This window comes from Bufo gargarizans, chromosome 2 (assembly GCF_014858855.1).
Source record: "Bufo gargarizans isolate SCDJY-AF-19 chromosome 2, ASM1485885v1, whole genome shotgun sequence".
In the NCBI taxonomy this organism is placed as follows: Eukaryota; Metazoa; Chordata; class Amphibia; order Anura; family Bufonidae; genus Bufo; species Bufo gargarizans.
In genome coordinates, this window is record NC_058081.1 from 105,645,692 (window position 1) to 105,660,884 (window position 15,193).

At 46.0% G+C, this 15,193-nt stretch overlaps 2 protein-coding genes across 2 annotated transcripts in view; one reads left to right on the top strand and one right to left on the bottom strand.

The window, feature by feature from the left end:
* Positions 1 to 9,586, bottom strand: part of IQCH (IQ motif containing H) — a 119,814-nt gene extending 110,228 nt beyond the window's left edge. The window contains exons 1-3 of the mRNA XM_044279371.1: positions 9,414 to 9,586; positions 4,233 to 4,352; positions 906 to 1,000 (exon numbers count right to left, since the gene is read on the bottom strand). Of these exons, the coding sequence (XP_044135306.1) occupies positions 906 to 1,000; positions 4,233 to 4,352; positions 9,414 to 9,464 (266 nt within the window). The 5' untranslated portion in view covers positions 9,465 to 9,586. The remainder of the gene's footprint in view (positions 1 to 905; positions 1,001 to 4,232; positions 4,353 to 9,413) is intronic.
* A 21-nt stretch (positions 9,587 to 9,607) lies between these two features.
* AAGAB (alpha and gamma adaptin binding protein) overlaps positions 9,608 to 15,193 on the top strand; it is a 41,820-nt gene continuing 36,234 nt past the window's right edge. The window contains exon 1 of the mRNA XM_044279372.1: positions 9,608 to 9,751. Coding sequence (XP_044135307.1) covers positions 9,682 to 9,751 — 70 coding nt within the window. The 5' untranslated portion in view covers positions 9,608 to 9,681. The remainder of the gene's footprint in view (positions 9,752 to 15,193) is intronic.

A 15,193-nucleotide genomic window follows, 5' to 3' on the forward strand; every position in this document is an offset into this window, starting at 1 on the left:
TGTTTTGCTGAGCTGCCAAATAAAGCAATGTTTGGCCCCTAATCCTGCGGTGGATAAAGATCATTTTGTGAATGACCCCCGGATAAGAGCTAATCCCCCCACAGCCTCTAAAAACTGGGCTCCCTACAATGCTGAAAACAAATGGGCCTTGGCACTGGTTTTCATGAATGCTAACCATTAAACGCAATGGGTGATTCAGTGATTGATCCCCCTTTACCATCACTCCAACACCTTCCATGGAGAAGGGAAAATGGAGACTGCGTCAGTGAGATCCGCTGACAAAGGAGACTGGTAACGCTCAGTTTCATTGTATTCATATATTTCCAGGAGGAATAACGGAGGAATGCCCAAAAGCAGATGCCTCAGAATGGTTATTTCATGTGCAATACAGGCATTTACCACTCCATTCATCTCTATAGAGCCCTCTTCTGCAGTCTCATACAATTTGAACAGAATGATTCTACACAGATGGGGGACACAGGACTGGTGGGGGTTGCAGTGGATAGACCCCCACAGATCTAATAGTTATCCTCTATACACGTCATAGATGATAACTTGTTGAAGCCAGAATACCCCTTTTAATTTACTTCTGGAAAGTCACATACTACAAATACAAACAGTTTGGGGGGGGGGGCACTGTTTTGTACTCTGAACTCCAGCCACTGATGGCAGATGTCAGGGGAGAGAAGGATCAGACATGTTGGATTTCAACATGCCTGATCCTTTGTTCCCTGAGAGATCAGCCACGTCTGACAGCAGCTTTCTCCCATTCACCTGCATTCTCGGCCAAGCATTTATGGGAAGAGATGGCTCTCGGCGGATTGCTTGTTCACCAGTAGTTAGATACAGTTGGACAGCAGCTAGGGAGGATCATAGCAGCGCCTATGAGGGGAGGGAGCACTCACCATTTATAGACATGTGGGGGATACTTCTCCTTGTTGTCCTGCACAATGGTCATTGGGCTGCAGCTGATGTAATTCAGGTAGTCCTGGGTGTGCTTCTGTCAGACAACATTGTAAAGGTGGATTTAGTTGTATCCCAGGCCTTAAAGGGCATCTGTCAGCAGATCTGTCCCTATGACACTCGCTGACCTGTTACATGTGCACTTGGCAGCTGAAGGCATCTGTGTTGGTTCCATGTTCATATGTGCGCGCATTGCTGAGAAAAATGACTTTTTAATATATGCAAATGAGCCTCTAGGAGCAACAGGGGCGTCGCTGTTACACTGAGAGGATCTGCTCTCTGCAACTGCTGCGCCCTCTGCACTTAGAATGGCAGGGCCAGGCAGTGTAAAAGTGATCACGCCTGGCCCCGACTTCTCCTAAAGTCTCATGCTGCTCCGTGTGCTAAGCCTCTGGGTGTAATGACAACACCCCCATTGCTCCTAGAGGCTCATTTGCATATATTAAAACCTCATTTTTTTTCCCCAGCAATGCGGACACCTATGGACCTGGGACCAACACAGATGTCTTCAGCTGCCAAGTGCACATGTAACAGGTCAGCCAGTGTTATAGGGACAGATCTGCTGACAAATGCTCTTTAACAATATTATTTATTGTAAATGTAATAAATGAGTAATTAACGCTCGTCCACTCTATCATGAGAAGATGTGCCGTTTCATTTCTTCCCAGTTTTCAGGACCTCTGGTGCAGTCAGTGAATAGAGCAGTTATTGTTTGTACTGAGAATCTGATCTGAGCACCTTCCGCTCACATACTGTCGGGAGGCAGGTCCCTGACACAATGAAACGAGACAGGTTTTCCTAGAGGTCTGGAAATACACATCCAACTTTTGATGCAGTTTTTTGAAGGCCAACATGAAAAATTGAACTTGGGGGTAATTCAAGTCTTTTCTTCATATTTCTCATTCTGGTTGAATCAGATCTGGACTTTGGCTCAAAAACTGCATGTGTTATTTTAGTCTTCGTGTCCATTCACACGTCCGTAAGTGTTTTGCGGATCCGCAAAACACAGACACCTGCAATGTGCGATCCGCATTTTGCGGACCGCACATCACAGACACTGTAATAGAAAATGCCTTTTCTGGTCCGCAATTGCGGACAAGAATAGGACATGTTCTATTTTTTTCAGGAACGAAATTGCGGATCCCGACAAAATGGATCCCGAAAAAACGGATGCGGATCCCGAAAATGCGGATGCGGATCGAGGAAATGTGGATTTGCATCCGTTCCAGGCCCATTGAAAGTGAATGGGTCCGCAAATTGCGGAATGAATGCGGACCCAAATTACGGACGTGTGAATAGACCCTTAAAGGCAGTAATCAGGAAATTCACCATGAAACCAGTCACAATACCTCATAGTGCACCCTTGCTTCTCCTGCTTCCTCTGCCAGTGCCCTCCCTCTCCTTCCTGACTTCTAGGACCAGGTGAGATCACTGTGAAGAACCCTGGCACTGCCAATCAAGAAGGATAGGGAGGAAGCAGGAGGAGCAATGGTGCACAGAGTGACTTGGGCCCGCCCTCAGTGCACTTAACTGCTCATTTGTATATGGATTAAAAGTACTTTTTCTTCAGAATGAAGTAAAAGGTATCTTACATTTAGCTGAGCTAGTCCTTCAAGGCATTGAGCCTGGTTTAACTATTCATTTTCTGATGACAGACTCCCTTCAAGGCCTCATGCACACGACCGTTGTTGTGTCCCGTGTCCGTTGTTCTGTTTTCCGTGATTTTTCTGCGGACCCCTTGACTTTCAGTGGGTCAGTAGAAAACTCGGCTAATGCACCGTTTGTCATCTGCATCTGTGTTTCCAGGCCGTGAAGAAAATATGACCTGTCCTAGTTCAAGTCAATAGGTCCGTGAAAAAACACAGATGCACACAAGATTGCCATCTGCATCCGCGCCCGTTTTTTTTCCCTATCATTTGCATGGTAAACTTGACTTAGATTTTTTTTTTTACTTTCCTTCATGTCTGGTGATCCTCCAAAAATAAAGGAAGACACAGGGAAACAACAACGGAACCCCGTTTTGCAGACCGAGAAAAACAACAGATCGTGTGCATGAGGCCTAAAGGGAATAAACCAGTGAGGACAACCTCAGATATATTATGGCAGAGCCATATGAGGCCTTTTTGCATTTCCTTAAAGGGGTGTTCCCATCACAGACAATCCGGGCATAGACATGCCCCCATTGTCTGATAGGTGCGGGTCCCATCTCTGGGATCCGGACCTACACCGAGAACGGAGTGGGGAAGGTGGCAGAGGGTGCACTGCACATGTACAGCCGCCCTCCATTCATTTCTATGGGGCAGCCGAAAATAGCCAAGCGCTGGCTCAGCTATTTCTGACGGCCCCATAAAAAAGAATGGGATTGGTGGCCGTGCAAGTATGGGGAGAACGCTTGGCGGTGGCTGGACCCCGGGTCCTCCAGCCACCACTTTCCCCACTACGTTTTCGGCATAGGTGCTTGTCCCTGGGACCCACACCTATCAGACAATGGGGGCATATACTAGTGATATGCCCCCATTGTTTGTGATGGGCATACCCCTTTAAGGTACGGTAGGTCATCAATGCTACAGTGGTTGGGGGTCGTACTCTCACCGATCAGCTGTTTGAGACTGTGGCACTCCGGTGATCTCTGCAGCCTCTTCATATTTTACAAGCTCCGTACAATCAGCACACCATACACACAGTAGTACTTGTGCTGGGTACTGCAGCATCGTCACATCCACTTGCAAGGAGGGGTGCTGCAATACCCGACACAGGCGATATGATATGTAGGGTGTGCTGGGTGTACAGAGCACTGTAATAGATGCAGAGGCTGCAGAGATCACCGGAGTGCCACAGTCACATAAAACAGCTGGGAGTGCCTCACGTTGGACCCCTACCAGTCTAAGGGCTCATGCACACCACCGTGCTGTTTTTTGCGGTCCGCAAAAAACTGATGCCGCCCGTGTGCCTTCCGCAATTTGCGGAACAGAAGGCCTATTATAGAAATGCCTTTTCTTGTCCGCAAAACAGACAAGAATAGGACAGGACTCATAATTTTTGCGGGCCCACGGAATGTAACATCTTTTGCGGATCCATTGAAATGAATGGTTCCATATACGGAATCAAAATACGGCTCGTATACGGAACGCCTAAAAACGTTTGTGTGCATGAGCCCTAGTACTGATGGGCTGCTCTAAAGTCCTCAATATTAAAACCCTGGACAACTGTTTTAATTCATGGACAGATTTAAGTCCAGTAAAACCAGTAAGATTTCATGATTGTTTTACCTTTAATCCCAGTTCGGTCCTTTGAATAGCAGTCTCCAGGTGCTGCACATCCACAGTAACGCCATTCTCTTGACTTGTGCGCACCAGTTTCTTCTTTAAGTGTTCCAAGTCATTCTGAACCTGTACACACAAGAACCAGCTTTATCACGTGTGGGCCATCTAGATTTTCATATTACAGCAGCAGATATGATGACGGATACCTAGACCTATTGCAAACTATACAAAGTTGGCTATAGATATATATTTTTTTCTCACATGACTACAAATATAAAGTATTATCACTGAGTGTCAGCAAATCATATTAATGTGTCCATATAATATAATGTCATAATTATTGGGCAGACTAGATGGGCCAAATGGTTCTTATCTGTCGACACATTCTATGTTTCTAGTATTAACATTTTTTATTTTTTTTTTAGATATACTGATCAGCCATAATATTAAAACCATAATATTGTGTATTTCCCCTTCGTGCCACCATCAGCCATGACATTAAAGGGACACTGACAGGCCGTTAGAGCATATAAAGTGACATATATTCTTCTATTGGTCTTAATATGCTTAATTAAACTATACCATTATCACCCCTCGCTGCCTTTCTGTTACTTATAAAAAGTGTTTTCATCAATATGCAAATTACCTTACTTTGTGCCCAAGGGGCTGTCCCTCATTCAGTTGTGTGCCCAGCCGCGCCCCAACTGCCGTCCCCGAAATCCCGCGCATGCCCAGTACCATCTTCCTGGCATCAGCTTCATCTTGTCTCTCCGTGCCTGCGCTGGATAAGGTCCCCGGCACCCTCCAGCTCCAGTAAAAGATAGTACTGGGCATGTGTGGGATTTCACCGCGTCGCGAGAAAAAAAAGCTGCCCAGTGCAGTGAATACTAATGAACTGGGCGGCACTAGGAGACGGCAGTTGGGTATAGTCTAATTAAGCATATTAAGACCAATAGAAGAATATATGTCACTTTATATGCTCTAACGGCCTGTCAGTGTCCCTTTAAATCCAGGTGACTGCGCTGGTCTCGTGCTCCTGCGTAGACATACCATTGCTGGACCAGTAAATAAGGAGCAGTTGGGGACAGGGCAGGGGGGATACCGCTGCCATGATGAGGGTACTTGGTCTGTACAATGTTTAGGTAGGTGGTACGTGACAAGGTAAGGCTGGGTTCACATCACTGTTTAGTTTTCTGTTCTTCTGATCCGTCAGAAGAACAGAAACATTTTAAAAGATGGCGCCTTTATTTTGAGCATCCGCTGTCCACAATTTGCATCCGTTTTTCTCAGTTCTCTGAGATCCGTTATTTTACATGGGAGAAAAAAGTCCTGTAGGATGCTCAAAATAAAGGATTTTTTTTTTATTGTTTTTTTTTTACATTTTTCTGTTCTTCTTACAGATACGAAGAACAGAAAACTAAATGGTGATGTGAACCTGGCCTAACATCCACATGGACACCAGGATCCGAGATTTCCCAGCAGATCCCTGCCTCCGCCGGCCTGATCCTTCCCATAGAGGCAGAGCACCCTGGTGATATCTCTTCCCCAGGCACCCGCATGCAGCCATCCAGATGATGTCAATGAAAACGTGGCTCCTCAGACCAAGCTGCTTTCCCGCATTGCTCCATGGTCCAGTTCTGACACCCATCTGCTCATGGACGGTGCTTTTGGCAGGAGAACAAGGAGCAGCATGAGCAATCGGACTGCTCGGCAGTACACAGCTAGCTGCCATGTAGATCTGTGTGCTCCAGTTCTTCTGTCTAGTCTTCATTGCCCATGTGCATCAATGAGCCTTGGGTGTCCACCACCCTGCCTAAAGTTCACCTCTTGTCCTTCCTGGGGCTTGCACTTTTGGTAGGCACTAACCACCGCACACCAGGAATACACCACAAGACCTGCCATTCTGGAGACTCTGACCCAGTCATCTAACACAATCCGGTCCTTGTCAGAGGCCCTCAGATACTTACGACTGCCCATTTTCCTGCTTCTGACGCTTCAATTTCAAGAACTGCCTGTTCTTTTGTTAATATAGCTCTGGTGTGGAACGGAGGCACGGAACCTCAGGGAAGCAGTACGGAGTGCTCCTCCAGGGTTCCTCCGAACATGTTCTAGTTTTTAGCAGTGCAGACTGTTGTAGAAATATTAATATTAATAATGAAGAAGGGGACACGTCCCCGAAACGCGAATGGGCTATACCTTGCACCGGCATGCTGGTAGAGAATCCCCCCTGGATCTGATCTAAGTTTTTGGAACGAAAAATCCTGGCGGCACTTGACTTCAACAAGCGCTGAACCCACTGGCGATACTGGACACAGAGTCAGCTGAGAGCAACAAGCCGGTATTCAGAGACGGGAATTGAGCAAGAGTAAGGTAACATTGAACAAGCGTATATAACTGAGTGGGACGCCACTCTGCTTTTCACACTATACCCTCTAGCCTTCCCGCTATACTGTAAACTAACCAGGAGAGTAACTATACTAATACGGACATTGACCCGTCACTTGGACAATTCAGTTGAAAGAAAGACTTTGATATTATACCGCTACGGTTATAAAGGAGTATCTGATTCGCAAGTGCGATCCATATGGATGGATTTTAAATCCTTTCCTCTGCTAGACTTTGGTGGCTGCTTACGTTATTTCGACTGCTGATATTGTGCTGCTAACTAACATTGCTGCTATATCATTGTTGTATACTGTGTCATTGTTTTATGCTGTTATTTTATGCTTTTAGTATCAAATTGTATTTTATCAAATAAACATCTCATCTATTGGTTACATATATAGAGTGCCTGGTCTACCTTTTACTACTAAATCCATTTTCCCTCAGCCGCAGTTAGAGACAGACCCAGGTGCTACCATCTTGATTGAATTCTTGCTGAGCACTCCTCCCGCCCTGCTCAGTGTGTTCACTTTTATTTACTCACAAAAAGGTATAAAAGGGGCTGGCCCAAGACAAGGGTACAGGAAGTGATGACATGTCAAAGGACAGGGAGGGGCAGTCAATGGCCACACCCCCATCCCTGTATAAGGAAGGATGAGTCATGCCCATTACCCGACCAGCCAGGTGACCGCCCACCCCCCCCATCACTGTCAGCATGGACCTCACTCAATACTGCTCCAAAGTGATCAGTATCTAATAAAAACCATTCTACTGGTTCTCATACTGACTGTTTTACCACGGATCCCGATTCAGCCAAAGTACCCTCCGCTAGAGTGTTCTCTGGCTAAATCCGACACAGGGAGACAGATGACAATCTATAAAAACACACACACATCCTAAGATAAAATGTCCGCATAATAAAATTTCCACAACAAGACGAATTGCGGACCCATTCAAGTTGACTGGGTCTGGAACCGTCTGTGGAATCCGCACAGTTGTTGCCTGTGCAATGGGGACCTCAAATTGCACTTTCCAATGCACGGACGGCCGTCTGCATGAGCCCTTATTAGGACGCCTTCACACGCGGCAGATTTTGTGGCAGACAACTCTGCAAATAAAAATCACTTCCATTCACCTCAATGGGGTCTGCAGAAATCCATGTGCTTCCCATCAATACGGCTCCATTCAGATGAATGCAACTGATTTTCAGTGGCAGAAATTTCCGCAACAAAATCTTCCGTGTGTGAAGGAGCCCTTATACTTTGATTAGAAGCCCTGGGCAGGGAGTGCAAGTGTATACAGGACCTTAAAGGGAACCTGTCACCAGGATTTTGGGTATAGAGCTGAGGACATGTGTTGCTAGATGGCCACTAGCACATCCGCAATATCCAATCCCCATAGCTCTGTGTGCTTTTATTGTGTAAAAAAAACAATTTGATACATATGCAAATTAACCTGAGATGAGTCCTGTACGTGAGATGAGTCAGGGAACAGGACTCATCTCAAGTTCATTTGCATATGTATCAAATCGTTTTTTTACACAATGAAAGCACACAGAGCTATGGGGACTGGGTATTGCGGGTGTGCTAGCGGCGATCTAGCAACCCATGTCCTCAGCTCTATACACAAAATCCCGGTGACGTCCAACCAATGGCGGATTATAATAGGGTCGTTTGGGTTGGCAGCCCTGGGCCCGGCATCGTTGGGGGGGGCCCAACGCCAACCTGAATGCCCACATACTGTGGCAGGGCACGGGAGCGCATAGTTCCCTGCCCAGCCGCCGATCACCGCCGTAGGCTTCAGGCCTAGTAGGTAGTGAAATCCTGGGTGTGATGTCATTGCGCGCCTGTGCCGGCATGTGTGTGCGCGCCTGCCTCATCCTGCCTTCCTCTGTGAGCAAGCGCCTGGCCCTGGACATAGGTGAGTATTTAGCATTTTTTATTTTTTTTTATGTGCCAACTTTGGGGGACATGGGGGGGGGGGGCAGAGGAGGACATATTAGTAAAGGGACAGTACATTGGGGGCAAATTACTATATTTGGGCTGGCTGTGTGGGAGCAAATTACTATATGTGGGCAGTGTGGGGGGCCTTGCTATTGGGGAGGCACTGTAGGGGGAACTCTATTATTTCTGGGGACACTATACAGGAAAAATTGCCTGGAGCACAATATAGGATGTTATTATTACTGGGGGCACTATAGGGGACATTATAGCTGCTGTGGACACTATAGGAACATTTGGGGTAATTTATCAAACTGGTGTAAAGTAGAACTGGCTTAGTTGTCCATAGCAGCCAATCAGATTCCACCTTTCATATTTGACAGCTCTTTTGGAAATCCAGTTCTACTTTACACCAGTTTGATAAATGACCCCATTTATGTCTATTAGGGTCACTATTTTTTCAGCAGTATAGTACCTGGGACATTGGGGGGCACAGTTGGGGTGGCAGCAAGATGACACTGTGGGGACACCAGGATGGGGGGTTGATGGTAAAATTCTAACGTGACAGGAGATGTCCCTGGATGTAAGATGTCCTCCAAGTCTTTTTTAGTTTTGGGGACCAAATTTTTCTGTTTAGGAGCCAATTTGGGGGATTTTTTTAGTCTGGAGATGTCAAATGGCTCCTCAGCCTCTACATACTAAAATAAAGGGAGGGGCCGAAGTTGAGCAGACAGCCCCAGGCCTCCGCCCCTGAGTCCAACCCTGTATGTAACTATCTCATGTCTAGGTATCTATGCAGAAACAGTAGGTACAGTAAGTAGTCCCTGCATCTCCATATAACATGACGCCACACCGTGCCCGGTACCTGAACCAGAAGGCGGCCCACGGGGTCAGCGCCCCCCGACACTCCAGCCATGCCGCAGCCCCGCTATTAGGTCCTTTCTCCGCTTCTTCTGCTGCCATGACGACGAGACGCGCTCCGGACCATACCATTTACAACAGGGGGAAGAGGAATGTTCCATCCAGCTCCACACAGGAGGCGTAGGCCGGAAGTGCTGCAGTTGCCATGAGGAAGTTAGTCTGTTGCCATGCGGAAGTAGGCCAGGCAGTACGGAAGAGGCAGCGGTCCAGTCATGGCCTCTGTCCCTTGTGTGCTCCTCACCAGCTGTGCTACTGGATTTAACGAGGAAGACCTGGTGACACGTAAGACTGCATGTACCCTGTGTATGTGGCGTGCCCTGTGTGCGGAGTGACGGATACGTGAAGCCTCTGCCATGTAATGAGAGGGCCGCAGAGGACGGGGGTCCTGGGGCCTAAGGGTCCCTTCTGATCCATTTGAGGGGCCAGTACTATACAGGATAGGTGGGGCCCATTGGAGCCCAAGAGCCAGGTTACGGGGCTGTCTGCAGGATAGGCCATCACTAGCTGATTGCTGGGGTCTGACAGCCGCACCCCCGCCGGTCAGCTAATGTCAGCACTGGAGCTGCAGCATTGTAGGGGACACAGCTAGTCATTCCCATTGACTTCAGTGGCAGTAACGCTGTAGTAACAAGCTCCCTCCATTACACAATCGGTGGCGCTTTGTAGTTGCTGCACCCAAACGGCTGATGGGCAGGGGTGCGGGGCGTCCCACCCCTTTACCCTTCTGGTGAACTGTCCGCCGCTCATTACATCTTCAGATACTTTTCAGAGTGATGATGCAGATCTTACCAGTCACTTTTGCAAGAGTTGAAAGTGTCGCACGACATTCGTTGGGCCATTTTTAGGTCTAACACTTCGTCTTGAGATGTTACTCCATTTTCTACTCCACCCCTTTTCTGGAGAAAAAAGTCTCAGTTGATAAATCTGATTGGGCCTCTTGCATACGAACGTCTTTTTTTTATTTATTTTTTTACGGTTTGTATAGGGAACCATTCATTTCAATGGAACTGTAAAAAAAAAACGGAAGGTACAATGTATGCCTTCCGTTTCCATTTTTCCGTTTCTTTAGAACATGTCCTATTATTGTCCGCATAACGGAAAAGGATAGTACTGTTCTATTAGGGGCCAGCTGTTCCGTTCTGCAAAAAATGGAATGCACACGGACGTCATCCGTATTTTTTGCGGACTGCAAATTACTGAAATAGCCATACGGTCGTGTGCAAGAGACCTTGGGCTATATGCACACGACCGTATGTGTTTTGCCGTCTGCAAATGCCATTTGTGTTTTTTCTTTCTGTTTTTTTTGGCGGATCCAATGTCACAATGCCTAAAACAGACAGGAATAGGACGACTTATTTTTTTTTTTTTTTTTTGCGGGGTTACGGAACGGACATATGGATGCATAAATTTTTTGCAGACCCATTGAAATGAATGGGTCCGCATCCTATCCGCAAAAAAAGGAATGGACACGGAAACAAATTATGTTCGAGTGCATGAGGCCTTAATGTATCAGTGAACCTTAAAAAATAACTCTTGACACAGTGACATATCAAAGATGATTTGATTGGTGGGGTCTTGGTGCTGAGTCCCCCACTGATTGCTAGAATGAGGAGGGAGGAGCGCTGCCGAAGATGGAATGGAGAGGGGCCATAGACTTTCTGCAGTGAGGACAGCGTGCTCCTTGTTCTAGTGTTCTCAAAACTCGGATCAACACAATCAAATCTTTTGATAAGTCGCTATGACATATCGAAAATTATTATTATTATTATTATTTTTTTTAAAGTTGAGTGACTGATAGGCTAACACCTCCACTTTCCCACCCACTCTTTAAAACTGGAGGTTTTTTTTCACAAATAAGGTCAAACAGTGGCAAACTCCACTTTTTTTTTTTTTTTAACCCAGAATTCTTGAGTGCGGGGCTTGATAAATGTCCCCCCTGTTCCCCCCCCCCCCCCCCCCCCTCTCTCTGGATCCGGTGGCTGATGCTCAAATTACTGAACCTTGTCGTGGGACTGAGCTGCACCTAGGCCATGTGATTGGTGAACGTGACGTGGCCCAAGAAAAGCTGCAAGAAGGCCGCGGCACTACTGCGATCAGCGCAGCTGATCGGTGGGGGTCCTAGTTGTCAGACCCCGCCGATCAGATACTGAAAACCTATCCAGAGGATAGGTTATCAGTAAAAATATCTCTGAAAACCCCTTCAAAGATCTCTTTTAGACAGAACTTGTGTGGCCACCATTATTTTCCAGCACTGCTTTAACTCTCTTGGGCATGGAGTTCACTAGAGCTTCACAGGTCTCCACTGGAATCCTCTTCCTCTCCTCCATGACAACATCACGGAGCTGGTGGATGTTAGAGACCTTATGCTCCTCCACCTTCTGTTTGAGGATGCCCCATAGATGCTCAATAGGGTTTAGGTCTGGAGACATGCTTGGCCAGTCCAGCACCCTTACCCTCAGTTTCTTTAGCAAGGCAGTGGTCGTCTTGGAGGTTTTCATGTTGTAATATGACCCTGCGGTCCAGTTTTCGAAGGGAGATAATGCTCGGCCTCAGTCTGTCACAGTACATGATGGCATTCATGGTTCCCTCAATGAACTGTAGCTCCCCGCAGCCGGCAGCACTCATGCAGCCCCAAACCATGACACTCTCTTTAGACAGAACTTATATATGTGTTCCGCATAATACAGACTCCGACCACGTGCCTTCCAAAATTTTCTTAATTCCGTCAGGAGAAATGCCTATTCCTGTCTGCAAAACAAGAATACAACATGTTCTATAATTTGCGGAACAGCCTCACGGATGTGAACGGCACATGGATGACATCTGCGAACTGTGCACATTTTTTGCGGACTCGTAGAAATAAACGCTTCCAATCTGCAAAAAAATGTGGATTGGTCGTAGACCAAAACTATGCCAATTAAACGTAACTTTTGCCAATGTGCTGTACACAGCACAATAAATCTCTTAAAGGGGTTGTTCAGTGTCAGGATATTGAAGACTTGTCCGATTCCCAATACCCTAGTGAAAACAGCTTTTGTCCCATTTACTTAAATAAGTGAAGAACCATCGCTACAATGTAGATGCCATACACATACAGGTAAACATTGAAGGAGACGCTGCATACTCGCAGCCTTTTCAAACTGCTGATCGACAGGGGTAACAAGAGTCGGACCCCTGCTTATCTGATATTGATGACTTGCCATAAGCGAATAACCCTTTAACTTTTTATTGGTGGCCTCTAGCCTTTATCTCCTTCTGAAAGATTCATACTTGCCTGTAACTCGCCTCTTCCGTCGTGCATGCTGGCTCTCATTTCTCCATCTTTCGGTATATATTTTTTTTTTCTGGCTAGGGTATGGACATGGTCACCTGTACTGCTGCAGCCAATGACTGGCTTCAGAGTTGACATGTCCTCAAGTGATTATACAGTTGCAAGAAAAAGTATGTGAACCCTTTGGAATGATATGGATTTCTGCACAAATTGGTCATAAAATGTGTTCTGATCTTCATCTAAGTCACAACAATAGACAATCACAGTCTGCTTAAACTAATAACACAAATAATTATGTTACCATGTTTTTATTGAACACACCATGTAAACATTCACAGTGCAGGTGGAAAAAGTATGTGAACCCCTAGACTAATGACATCTCCAAGAGCTAATTGGAGTGAGGTGTCAGCCAACTGGAGTCCAATCAATGAGATGGGATTGGAGGTGTTGGTTACAGCTGCCCTGCCCTATAAAAAACGCACACCAGTTCTGGGTTTGCTTTTCACAAGAAGCATTGCCTGATGTGAATGATGCCTCGCACAAAAGAGCTCTCGGAAGACCTACGATTAAGAATTGTTGACTTGCATAAAGCTGGAAAGGGTTATAAAAGTATCTCCAAAAGCCTTGCTGTTCATCAGTCCACGGTAAGACAAATTGTCTATAATGGAGAAAGTTCAGCACCGCTGCTACTCTCCCTAGGAGTGGCCGTCCTGTAAAGATGACTGCAAGAGCACAGCGCAGACTGCTCAATGAGGTGAAGAAGAATCCTAGAGTGTCAGCTAAAGACTTACAAAAGTCTCTGGCATATGCTAACATCCCTGTTAGTGAATCTACGATATGTAAAACACTAATCAAGAATGGATTTCATGGGAGGATACCACAGAGGAAGCCACTGCTGTCCAAAAAAACCATTGCTGCACGTTTACAGTTTGCACAAGACCAGCTGGATGTTCCACAGCAGTACTGGCAAAATATTCTGTGGACAGGTGAAACCAAAGTTGAGTTGTTTGGAAGAAACACACAACACTGTGTGGAGAAAAAGAGGCACAGCACACCAACATCAAAACCTCATCCCAACTGTGAAGTATGGTGGTGGGGGCATCATGGTTTGGGGCTGCTTTGCTGCGTCAGAGCCTGGACGGATTGCTATCATCGAAGGAAAAATGAATTTCCAAGTTTATCAAGACATTTTGCAGGAGAACTTAAGGCCATCTGTCCACCAGCTGAAGCTCAACAGAAGATGGGTGTTGCAACAGGACAACGACCCAAAGCATAGAAGTAACTCAGCAGCAGAATAGCTTAAACAGAATAAAATACGTGGCCCAGTCAGAGTTCTGACCTCAACCCGATTGAGATGCTGTGGCATGACCTCAAGAAAGCGATTCTCACCAGACATTCCAAGAATATTGCTGAACTGAAACAGTTCTGTAAAGAGGAATGGTCAAGAATTACTCCTGACCGTTGTGCACGTCTGATCTGCAACTAAAGGAAACGTTTGGTTGAAGTTAATGCTGCCAAAGGAGGTTCAACCAGTTATTAAATCCAAGGGTTCACATACTTTTTCCACCTGCACTGTGAATGTTTACATGGTGTGTTCAATAAAACATTTAATTCTTTGTGTGTTATTAGATTAAGCAGACTGTGATTGTCTATTGTTGTGACTTAGATGAAGATCAGATCACATTTTATGACCAATATATATCTATACTGAACAATAATATAAACGCAACACTTTTGGTTTTGCTCCCATTTTGCATGAGCTGAACTCAAAGATCTGAAACATTTTCTACATACACAAAAGACCCATTGGGCCTCTTTCACATGGGCGTTTGGGGAAAATGTGCGGGTGCGCAGCGGGAACATGCGCAAAACATTGTAATGCGTTTTGCACACGCGTGAGAAAAATCGGCATGTTTGGTACGCAAACCCAAACTTCTTCACAGAGGTTCGGCCTTGGGATCGGTGTTCTGTAGATTGTATTATTTTCCCTTATAACATGGTTATAAGGCAAAATAATAGCATTCTAAATACAGAATGCATAGTACAATAGCGCTGGAAGGGATTTAAAAAATAAAAATAGAACTTGCCTTAATCCACTTGATCGCGCAGCCGGCTTCTTTTCTGTCTTCATCTTTGCTGTGCAGAAGGGAAAGGACCTGTGGTGACGTCACTGCACTCACCACATGATCTTTTACCATGGTGATGGATCATGTGATGACCGGAGTGATGTCACCACAGGTCCTGTTCCTGCACACAGCAAATAAAAAGACAGAAGAGAAGCCAGGCTGCGCAATCAAGTGGATTAAGGTGAGTTAAATAATTTTTTTAACCCCACCAGCGCTATTGTACTATGCATTCTGTATTAAGAATGCTATTATTTTCCCTTTATAACCATGTTATAAGGGAAAATTATGATCGGGTCTCCATCCTGATCGTCTCCTAGCAACCGTGCG